General features: G+C 54.8%; 1 protein-coding gene across 2 annotated transcripts in view; it reads right to left on the bottom strand.

The window, feature by feature from the left end:
• Positions 1 to 1,450: 1,450 nt before the first annotated feature.
• The window catches only part of LOC133347275 (tyrosine-protein kinase receptor UFO-like), a 76,322-nt gene continuing 66,312 nt past the window's right edge, over positions 1,451 to 11,460 (bottom strand). For both annotated transcript variants that reach the window (XM_061559406.1, XM_061559404.1), the window contains 6 exons: positions 9,910 to 10,002; positions 7,779 to 7,900; positions 6,378 to 6,487; positions 5,009 to 5,168; positions 4,270 to 4,406; positions 1,451 to 3,869 (listed from right to left, as the gene is read on the bottom strand). In XM_061559406.1, coding sequence (XP_061415390.1) covers positions 3,029 to 3,869; positions 4,270 to 4,406; positions 5,009 to 5,168; positions 6,378 to 6,487; positions 7,779 to 7,900; positions 9,910 to 10,002 — 1,463 coding nt within the window. In that variant the 3' untranslated portion in view covers positions 1,451 to 3,028. The remainder of the gene's footprint in view (positions 3,870 to 4,269; positions 4,407 to 5,008; positions 5,169 to 6,377; positions 6,488 to 7,778; positions 7,901 to 9,909; positions 10,003 to 11,460) is intronic.

Genomic DNA, 11,460 nt, shown 5'->3' with positions numbered 1-11,460 from the left:
GTCTGCTCGCCAAAGACGAGTGGGCTTCAGGAGAGAGACATTTCGCGTAGTTTTGCTGCTCCTCCTCCATTGAAGGAGCTACTGCTACTTGGCCCATGGGTTTGGGTTTGTACGGCCACGATTCAGCACTGTGGCTCGAAGACGTGACACGGGTGTGGTGACGGAAGCCCCATCGTTCGTGGTGGCACCCACGTGTTTACACGTTTTTGCGTCAACCAAAGACACAGCCGATGTCGTCGTCTCAGAGAAATTGACGTCGTTGGCTGAGCCACGCGTTTTCTCCTCATCGCGACGAGCAGACCGGTTCGCACTCAACAACGCACGTGCGTGGACCCGTGCGAGCGAGATGTCCTCCATCCTACCTTATCCCGACACACGAGCCACTGACCCCTGTGAGTCGCGCGCCCTCCATCACCGAGCGAGCATACAACACAATAAGCACGGTTCGAGATGACTGAGAAGGCAGTGTTCATGTCGCTGGGTGGCACCGTTTGTGACCACTTAAAGACCACGATGCAGTGCGGCAAGTTGTCGTCTGCCGGCAATGCGTCTACAGCGAGCAACTGTGGAGGCGCGAGCAGGGGAGTTTCTGCCTCAGCCCGTGAAAACGTGGCCTGTTGCTTCAAAGTTGAGTCTCATAAACAGTGACTGCTGTAACCACAGCACGAACCAAACTACGATGGGGCAGCCACGCGACCTCTCTCTGTGAGTTGATCGGATGTCGCCATCCCAGCTTCGCCACGAGGTGAGAGAGCGATTAAAGATTTATCTAGATTTGGGCAACTTTATTTCTATTAGTTTTACACAATAGCAGTTCATGGCATGATATGTGTTGCTTTGTTTGATCCTTAATGTGCGTTTCATTTTCACGAATACACAATATATTACTTGTACACATTGCTAAATATTAAACGTAACATGTACGTTTGAGTTGTACGTGTAAATATGTTGGCGAAAATCAAACAAACATTGACGATCAAACACAGCGACACATATCGTTACAATAGCAGTTGCCGGTGACAATTGCCGGTGACGGTTGCCCCGAAGTTGCCGTCGTGCACCCACGTGACGACGTAATGAACCCCGAGGCGACAACACTTTAAAAACTGGACTTGATGATTGGAGAATAAAATTGATCAAATACCGCGCTTGCCTTTAAAAAAAAGAAACATCTGTTGTTCTTAGCGATGTACAGCACACGTTTGTTAGTTAAAACAAAAGATACAGCGATGTTTTACAGCTCTAAACACGTGCCATTTTGTTGACGCGTTCTGGGACAGGGGCTGACCCAAGGCCGGGGTCGGGGGGTGGGTAGAGGAGGGGGGGGGCGCATAGTGGGGTGGGGGGGCATAAGAGGGTGGGGGGCATAGGGGGGTGAGGATGGGGGCATAGGGGGGTGGGGGGGCATAGTGGGGTGGGGGGGCATAGGGGGGTGGGGGGCATAGTGGGGTGGGGGGGCATAGGGGGGTTGGATAAGCATAGGGGGGGTGGGGTGAGGGGGTATAGGTGATAAGGGGGGCATAGGGGAGGGGGGGGGCATAGTGGGGTGGTACAAATCCGCGTCTTATTTTGCCCCCTTAACGCAAGGAAGTGCCACAGGTGTCGTCCATGACAGCTGCGGCGAATACTCGCGCCAACCGCCAACCGGCGACCACGGCGGGGTGTTGGGAGAGGGCAAAGGTCACCACAGGCCACCATTTCTCCCAAGTGTCTCCTCAGGGCCGGACTCACTTGTTAAAGATGAATACGCTTGCGAGACGTTAATGAAATGTTTCAGTAATTTTCTTCAAGCCAAAAAGGTCTCCTCGCTTTTCGTCATCATAAAAAAGTACGTACGTTGGCACAATTGATTTTTTTAACCTTCATAATATCCGGATTTACGTTATTTTAAGTCGTGTCCTTGCGCAACGCAAAATGCCTTCGTGCAACATTTATTCCGAGCGTTTGCGCGTCACTGTACTCGAAGTGATAGCTCAGCTATCACGATAACAGCTTAAGGAATACAAACACTTGGGTGGTTACAGATCGATACGCGAATACTCGCAACGCTTTCTCTATACAGCTGAAATTTGGACCCTCGCTCATAAATTCTACTACAATGAATTGTAAGCTTTAAAAAGTTTAAGAAAACGTCTTGCTCAGGCAGGCATGATGTGCAATGCTTTATCTCCTTCTGACAGCCCTGATCCAGTGGTGGAAATTCCACATTCCTGTGTCAGGGGATGAGTAATATCCATTGAACAACACTGGATAATTTGGGACTGTTGAACAACATAGAAAGGCACAATTTCCCGAACAGTGCAGATATCGCTCGCTCTCCAAATACATTTATAATAAAGTGTACGGTGCTTCATCCACCTACTGCTGGATGAAGGCCTCCCAATACCATGTCAGCAGTGGGTGGTGCTTGACCATACGTCACCACGCTGGTCAGTGCAGGATGGTTAAGGATGGGTGTCACACAGGTTCAGATATCGCTCAGATGGCCAGATTCAGAGCGCAATGCACTAATCAATGTGCCACCGCTCCCTCCCGCTTGTAATAATACTCTCGGTAAAATTGACTTTAAAAGGACATTGGCCACAGGCGGAACGAAGTTCCAGAGTGTACAGACTTTTGCAGCATCCGGCGTACAAACGGGTTACCCGGTTATTAAGAAAACACACGTTATCGACTGGCAGTGAACCGTATAAATCCGGCAGTCTACTGGTGGAATAGTGAATGAGAAGATGCACACGTGGACTGGAAGTTCAACATTTGCATTCAGTCAGTTACAAAAGGTCAGCTCAAAAATGTCCACAGTGAAGGAAGGTTTAACGAAGGGCTCGGCCCAGATAAACGAACTAGTGGTTCAGTGGAGCTTCAAGTAACCGCGCAACTTTAATGTGTAAAAAGTTAGAAAAGGCAGTTTCGTAAAACTAGAGGAATTGTGTGTCCTACACTGGCGTTTTAAATAAAGCATAAGCAAGGCTTGGGAAATACAAAGTAGCAGAGCAAACCGCGACACCAGCGCAACAACGGCGATCCTTCATCTCTGCTGCTTGCTCGCGACGTCCCCTTCCACGTCGTTCCCAGTCCGTACCAAGTCCTGCTCCTCCACCACGAGCAGGCTGTAATCGTCCACCGCCACCTCCTCCACGGACGCCCCTCGGCTCGGCACAGGAGGCTTCGCAGCCTCGGTCCCGCCGGGCTGCCCGCCGGCGCCGCCCGCCGGCGCCTCTCCCTTCACGAACGCCGGCTCCGTGTAGCGGTCGAGGTCTAGGGGTGGCGGCGGCGGCCGCGAAGCTTTCGCCGCCGCTGGGCGGCACGACACGTCCCGCTCCTCCGCGTCGCGCGCGTCGCTGTGCACCAGCGCCGCCACCACGGTGCGCGTGACCACGCCGCCGTCGCCGCAAGCGACGGGGAAACACGCCGACTGAGACGCCGCGCCGTCGCAAACGTCGCCCGGGTCGGCCGGGAAGGCGTCGGCCGGCGGCTTTCCGGCGCCGCCCACCGTTGCCCCCCTCGCCTTGGCTGCGGCCTCCGACTTGGGCGCCGGCGCTCCGCCTGCCGCGCCGTCAGCCGCGTCGCCTCTTCCTCCTCCTCCTGCCGCCGTTGCCGCTGCCGCAGCCTTCCTGGGCGCGCGCGCCGGCTTATCGTCGGCCTCGCGCGCAGGCAGCGTGGCGGCGTCGTGCCACCCCGGCGCGCCGCCCTCCGCCCCGCCGTCGGCGCCCAGGGCCTCCGAGGGCTCCATGTTGGCGTAGAGGACGTCCTCCTTGGCGCCCAGGTGGGGCAGGCCCTCGAGGAGGCCCTCGAGGGAGAGGCGCAGCGAGGAGAAGTCGGGCCGCTCGCTGGGCTCCGTCAGCCAGCAGCTCCACATGATGGAGTACCTGCGTGCGGGGGGGGGGGGGGGGCAGTGAACCCACTCGCAACGCTGCTTTGCACGGCCCCCCGCGTTGTCAACGTTCGGATCGGTGTCTAACGCACTGCGGCAGGCCTCGCTGCGCTCAGCTGTGTGCGCTGCGGTGTGGAGTGGCACTGCGGCTGTGCCGTTTGTGACTGATGTGGCGGTGTTTGTGACGGAGCGAGGTGGTGGTTATGTTGGTGGAGTGAGTAAGGTGGTTGGTGGTGGTGGTGAGAGTGAGGTGGTGGTGGTTGTTGGTAGTGCGAGTGAGGCGGTGGTGGTGGTTGTTGTTGGTGTTTGAGAATGAGGCCGCGTTGGCGTTGGCGTTGGCGTTGGCGTTGGCGTTGGCGGTGGCGGTGGTGGTGGTGTGACGCTCTGTGGCTCACAGCTCGTTGAGGCAGGACGCCGGCTGCTTGAGGCGGTTCCCGGCCAGCAGGTACTCGTACATCTCGTGGTTCTGGATGCCGGGGTACGGCATCTTCCCCCACGTGACGATCTCCCACATGGTCACGCCGAACGCCCACTGGCCACGACACGCAGGGGACACCGCGCGTCGAGTGAGCCGTTGCTGAGCGTGTAACGGCCCCTCTTGTCGATCCACTGCTTGACGAGAGCGCTAAGTGGGTCGCGGGAGGTTTTTTTGTCTTCACACACTTCACCACACTGGTCAGTGCAGGCTGGTGGAGGCGTTTGGGGGGGGGGCCGCTAGACGTTGGAGTACTGTACCGTACTTTAATTGAGGTTTCTGACACTGCTCTCTGCTATACGATGCCAAGTCGTTATTTTTGTAGCGGTTTAAGGCGACGTGAGGAAGGTACGTTTAGCGCTCGCACGTGCCTGGCCGCCTTTGTCTTCCGAGTGCCATTGTTTGCACACCGTACTAGAGCAGAGTCAGCAAAGTGGACATTTAAAGCAACCAAATACTCCTAAACTCATGTTGATTCTCAATGCGGAGGGAAAAACCGGAGGACCTGGAGAAAAATTCACACTACCACGGGGAGAGAGACACCGCAAAACTCCAAATGTACAACAGGCGTCGGGGTCGGGATCGATACCCACGACCTCCTGTGTACCAGGCGAGGTAGTTGACTTATCGCCACTGCGGTGGCGCCTTCCACCACGCACCACGTCACTCTTGGACGTGTAGAGGCGGTCGGCCATGCTCTCGATGGCGATCCACTTGACGGGCATCTTGGAGATCTGGCCCTGCCGGTAGTAGTCGCCGCTGTAGATCTTCTTGGAGAGGCCAAAGTCGGCGACGCACACGGTCATGTCCTCGTGCAGCCTGCAGGGAGGGGAGGGAGGGAGAGGGGGCACACGCGCACGCACGCACCCACCCACGGGACATCATTGTTTACGTTCAGTTCCATCCGTTATATTTTCTACCACCTTGTTTTTTGATTGTTCGTCTCATATGTTAGTCTCGTCCGCATTGCCCAGTCTCCTATCGTCTTGTCTCGCGTGCTCAGTCTCATTCGTATTGTCTGTCGCTTGATCCTCAATGCGCATGGTGAGCAACTTGATTCTTACGCGCACGCTTCAGTGCCGTTCACCGCTGAGTGGAATAGTCAGCTGCAATCGATGCATCGTGAAGTGCCGACTCTGCGCCAGTGGCCAGGAGGAGGCCCCAACCACCCCACCCCCACCTACCCACCCACCCGTGCCTTCCCAGTGTTGGCAAACTTAGCAAATGTTGTCGTCACTCGATCGTGCAACGTTTCAAGTCTTCCCCTAGCGACAACATTTTGTCGGAGTAATTGGCGTCGCCACTCAGTCCGTCCCTCGGTGATTATGAACGGTTTAAAAGTCAATCGTGCAAGCCAGCGTTCACTGCAGGACATCTATTTCATTTAAGTTTTCTCCGTGCAGTAATTTCTCCGATGGTCCGTCCGTTCCCTTCGTCGTTGTCACTTTAGGACTGTATCTATTTATTTATTTACTTTATTTGCTTTGCCACTTTGGTGACCCAGGTCACTCTTGCAAATGAGACTCATCCCGGTCCCTTGAATTTCCACCGAATGAAAAACTAAATAAGCTCGACTTAAAATCGAGTGACTTTCTAGGACTACGACATTGCTGTGAGAGCGAGTCCAGATGCGTATCAAAGATCATGTATCGGTTCACTCGGTGGCTACGAGATGTTAAACACCTCGCCTGGTATGCAGGAGGTCGTCGGTTCGATCCCGACCCCGGTGCCTGTATATTTAGAGATTGCATTTGCTCCAAGTGGTCGCGTGGAGTTTTCTCCGGAATTTGGCTGCTATAAATTTTCACATAATAAGCAACTGCATTGGGTTATCATTCGTGGGTGGCCAGGTCGCTTCTGAACAAGAGCTATATAGCTCAGTGGGCCTCACCTGGTAAAATAAAAATGTAAAATAGAATGAATACTCGGTGATTGGTCGAGAGACACTTCTGATGACTTCAGAAGGCCCATCGGGCGATGTGAAGTTAATCGTTTTTGTTGGCGAATTTCACTCTCGACAACACTCACATGCAGTTTCGTGCGGCGAGGTCGCGGTGGATGAAGTGTCGGCTGGAGAGGTACTCCATCCCATGCGCCACGTCCACCATGAAGCGCACCAGCATCTGCATCGGCACGTACTGCAAGACAAAGATCCCCCGTGTCGCCTTAACAGACTGTAGGGGCAAGTGCTGTTAGCGAGCACCTATGAAGGCCGGCACGGCACACGAGGGGGTGGGTGGCCAACACCACGCCCGGCCGCCTTTGTCTCCCCAGTGCACGCACATAGACACTTGTACAAACACAACATCCTCCGCATATCCATACACATTGCTCCACCACTGGAGCTATGCACTTGTAAATCTAGATTGAAAACTTATTCCTTTACAACTGCTTTTTGTGTTTCGTTCGTTGTCCTTCCCCCCTGCACCTTCGAGTAGCACGGTTGGCTACGTACGGTGCGAAAGAAGTTCAACATACACACAATACGTATGCACATACACTGAGCGGGGTCGCTTATTGAATCTTCACTGGAATCGCCGAAGTGCGGCAGCTGCTGAGTAGTGGACGCGAATGGGGCCGTTTATTTTTCCCCGGAGTGGGGGGGGGGCAGCCTCGCCGTGCCTCAGGGGTGTTCCCCTTCAAGGAGAGCGCTGCAGCATCGTGAAGTTCGTGCCAATCCCATTAACTAGTACTGGGCTCCACGCGGGAGAAGTAGGCCTAAGCACCCGGAGGAAGCCCACCACGTGTACGAGGCGATACCGCTGAAAGGTGTGCACAGACGAGCTTCGCGATCCCATCGTCCTCAGAGCCCCAGGTTGGCCCGTCATCCCTACGGGGTCAATGAAGTTTGGTGCCACTTTGTGACGCGTCAACAAGTTGGTCGTTCTGAATGACAGAGTGTGCGGCTGCCGCCACTGGTGCCCAGCGGCCGCGTTGTGGGACTGTCTCATGCAATGTAGCAGAACCCTCCTGAATTATAACAACAATAATTTACTACATTTTCTCTTTGCCACATTCCTATAGTGCAAGGCTATCATGAAGGTGCATTATTTCTCAGATGAGTATAGTCTACGAGTGCTGCTGATAGTGCTGCTAGTGGTGCTGCTAGTGCTGCTGATAGTGCTGATGCTAGTGCTGCTAGTGCTGCTGATAGCGGTGCTAATAGTGCTGCTAGTGCTGCTGATAGTGGTGCTGCTAGTGCTGCTAGTGCTGCTGATAGTGGAGCTGCTAGTGCTGCTGCTAGTGCTGCTGCTAGTGCTGCTGCTACTGGTGCTTCTGCTGATGCTACTGGTGCTTCTGCTAGTGCTTCTACTAGTGCTGCTAGTGCTGCTAGTGCTGATGCTAGTGCTTCTACTAGTGCTGCTAGTGCTGCTAGTGCTGCTAGTGCTGCTAGTGCTGCAAGGGTGACCGGAGCTGGCCGAGTCGTACCACGGGGATTTCCCCGATGCGCGAGCGCAGCAGGTAGCTGTGCAGGTCCCCGTGCCGCATGAACGGCAGCACCACCATGGGCCGCGGGAGCCGCCGCTGCTCGTCCACTGACATGCACACCCCTGCACAAAGACACACACACACACACAGATCCTCCATGTATAGCCTTAACAGACTGTTGAAGGCCGGCACGGCACACGAGGGGGATGGGTAGCCAACACCACGCTCCGGCCGCCTTTGTCTCCACAGTGGCGCTGTTTATACAACGCACCAGGTACTCATTTGAGACTGAGTCGGACTAGAGGAGGCCCGGGACCGGTTCTGATAATAATCGATACTGGTGTTGGCCATGAGTGGGAATCGAACTCGGGTCACCAGGTGCGCTAACCGCTACACTGCCGCTCCTCCACACACCTGCCTGAAACCACACACGCACATGTCCAACACACAGGATCAGCATTAATTTAGTCATCAGCAGCAGCAGCAACAGCCACTCCACTGCTTGATGAAGGCCTCCCCGAGCAGGTGCCTCCGCTCGCGATCCCGCGATGTAACTCACGATCCATCTAGCACCTGCACGCAAATTGACTTCAGCGGACAGCGCACGGCTGACGACGTTTCCGACGTCGTGTGTGGCGCGACAACGTCTGCACATTATCCCACGATCGGATTCTCCGTCTCTCGAGCTGCACTCGACGGAACGGCTTCGATCGACGACGCGTCATCTTCAAAACCCTCTCCAGGGTGGGTGGGGTGGGGGTGGGGGGGGAGAGGCTTTCACATGGGAGTTCAAACTCGCCCGAAAAATCTGACGGCGCCTCAAGTGGCATCTTTTGCCGTCCGTGACGATGCTCCAGGAGGCTCGCCCAAGGTCACTTGACGCGACTCGATGCCACGGAATTTCCAATATCTGGGAGCGTTGCTCCGGTTCCCACGGCCGGGCTGAAACGCAAAACTTTCGTTCTGCGTGAGGCCATCCACGCTCTACGGCTCTCCGGCGTGTCTCCAGGTTGAGCGGCGCGTTGTTCAGCCGCGACGAAGAATGCTCCCAGGCCATGCGGTGAAACGTCGGACGTCGTGTCGAACAACACGGCAAGCTAAACTGAAACTAAACTATTCTTATTTTTTATTTAAAGCTTTCGTGACTGCAGGGATTCATATTCTTGGTTCTTTCGGTAAAGTCACGTAGAAGGGAAATAATAAAATAATATAAATATAAAACAATAAAAATTCTCACGACGTTTCGACTGCAACACAAGCAATCATCATCAGGTGTGAAATCCATAGACTTATTTTACCAGGTAATGCCCACTGAGCTATGTAGCTCTTTTTCAGAAGCGACCTGGCCACAAGTGATAGCCCAACGAAGTGGCTCATCGTGCGCAAATTTATATCAGCCAAATACTCATTGCGCACGTTTCTAAATTTGGAGGGGAAAACCGGAGGACCTGGAGAAAAATCCACGCGACCATGAGGAGAACATGCAAACTCCAAATATACAACAGGCATCAGGGTCGGGATCGAACCCATGGCCTCCTCTTCTTGGTTCTTTCGGTAAAGTCACGTAGAAGTAATAAAAATAAAACATAATAAAATAATTCTCACGACGTTTCGGCCACAACGCAAGCAGCCGTCCTCAGGTGAAGAACCAGGTCTGTCGAGGCGACAGCGTCTGGCCTCCTGTAAACTAGGCTAGGTTGTTAACATCTCGCAACCCGAAAACTCATTGGTGGGTGCAATGATTTCTCCCCGCAACAGAAACGGCATCACCGTGCCACGTGTGCCCCCTTGGCCACCACTGAAACCACAGCAGGCCTCGGCAGCTGAACTGGATCTTTATTTTCTCTCTCCCCTCTGACTTGGACAGTACATCAGAAGAGTGTCCACGCACACACGCAGAGAATCACCGGGGAGCCGCTGATGGACGACGCTTGACACTGTTGCCCTGCACCGTTTGGTATGCTGGGAACATCGCAAAACCTGCGCAACAGCCAACAATGCATCCCAGTGGGTGGTGGAGGGGGTGCGGTGGGGGGGGTGGGGACCATAGTTGGCTACGTACAGTACGAAAGAAGTCCAACACACACACAAGTCACACGCGGGAGAGGCTGGTGGAGGAGGAGCGACTCACCCAGGAGACGGATGACGTTGGGATGATCGAATTCCATCATCCGCACGGCCTCGCTCAGGAAGTCGTCCATGTCCCCTCGGAAGCAGATGTCCACTGGCGACGGACGCACGCAGGAGGGGTCGGCGGTACACGCGTTAATACGTGTGCGTACGCAACGGCAGCGGCCGCCGTTCGACGGTGACGTCACCGCGGTGCCTGTACCAGGCTAGGTACACTTTGAGGGCATGCGAAGTGTCACAAGAGTGCTGGTAGGTCACGGAACAGACCCGGGTGTTATGGGCTCATGGACTGACTTGAGATATTTTCTTATCCTGTTTTATGGTTATAGAGCGCCTTAGCTCAAGGCGCTTAGCGTAGTTTAAAAAGCTGTAACTAAAAAATGGAGTGATTTAGATGGCAGGGGGCAGTGCAAAGGCCGAGGAACGAGTGACCGCAGCAGAGGGCACACAGGGCTCACGGAAGGGCAAGGGAGGGGCGAGACAGAGTGAAGGGGCGAGAAGGGCGGGGATAGCAATGGGCAATGGAGAAGAAGTGACGCTTTGAGAGAGATGGCACACGTGTACGCACACATGCACAGTTATACACACAGACACCCACACGCGCACATTGAGACAACATAGACGCACACAGTAGCACACGGAGGTTTATATACGCACACACGAGTGTACACACACATGCACGCCTGTGCACTCGTACACACACGCGTACGTAAAACAAACATGTGCACGCTCACACATGGATACAAAGAAGACACAGACCCCCGATGTAGTCTTAACAGACCGTTGGGGCAAGTGCTGTAAGCGAGCACCTATGAGACATACACACGTGGAGACACACACACACGGAGACGCGCACAGGAGCACGACAACATCGCACGCAAAAAACATCCAAGAGGTCGGCCAAAGCCCCATCGTTAAGCGCCATCAATCACGATCGCGAACCTTCTCCACACAAACACCCGTCGCAGACAAACCCAGAGCCGTGTCGGGCCCAGACAGCTTCCAGATGTGAGCTGACCGGTCAGCCACACGCGAGAGGGCCTCCCCCCCCCCCCCCCCCCACCAAATTTGGTGGCGCATTCTACAAGCGGTCCGATGAGCAACGCGTCGGCACCGGCGATCTCGGTTCGGGAAGTTCGACGGCGGCCGGACGTACATTCCAGGCGCCGTCGAAGGTGTTGGGCAATCGTTCGTCTCATCGTGGAGTTGCATTTTGCTTCGGGCGCAATGAGCAACAGACGCGGCCAGGCGGCCCCGGCGGTCGAGAGCGAGCCCCTCGCGATCGGAAGGTCGCGAGTTCACATCCTGGTCGGGAGTTGGTTCGGCACGATCATCCCTCCGCCCGTTTAAAAAGTGAGTACTGCTTTGTGGGGAAGTCAACAGTGGTTGTCCTGTGGATAGACTCGCCCCCCCCCCCCCCCCGCCGCCCCCTGCCACAAAAAGGAACTTGGAATTGCCACCATTGGCTCGGGGGCTCTCAAAAGGAGACGAACATCGCCTCGATGCTCGTTGAGCAGACGATCACTTTTTGAGTTGAACTTTTGACTTTGAG

The sequence above is a fragment of the Lethenteron reissneri genome, chromosome 25, assembly GCF_015708825.2.
Source record: "Lethenteron reissneri isolate LAM-NWPU_2019-01 chromosome 25, ASM1570882v1, whole genome shotgun sequence".
Taxonomy (NCBI): Eukaryota; Metazoa; Chordata; class Hyperoartia; order Petromyzontiformes; family Petromyzontidae; genus Lethenteron; species Lethenteron reissneri.
Note: the sequence above shows the minus strand (reverse complement) of the source record. Positions and strands in the feature narration are given on the sequence as shown.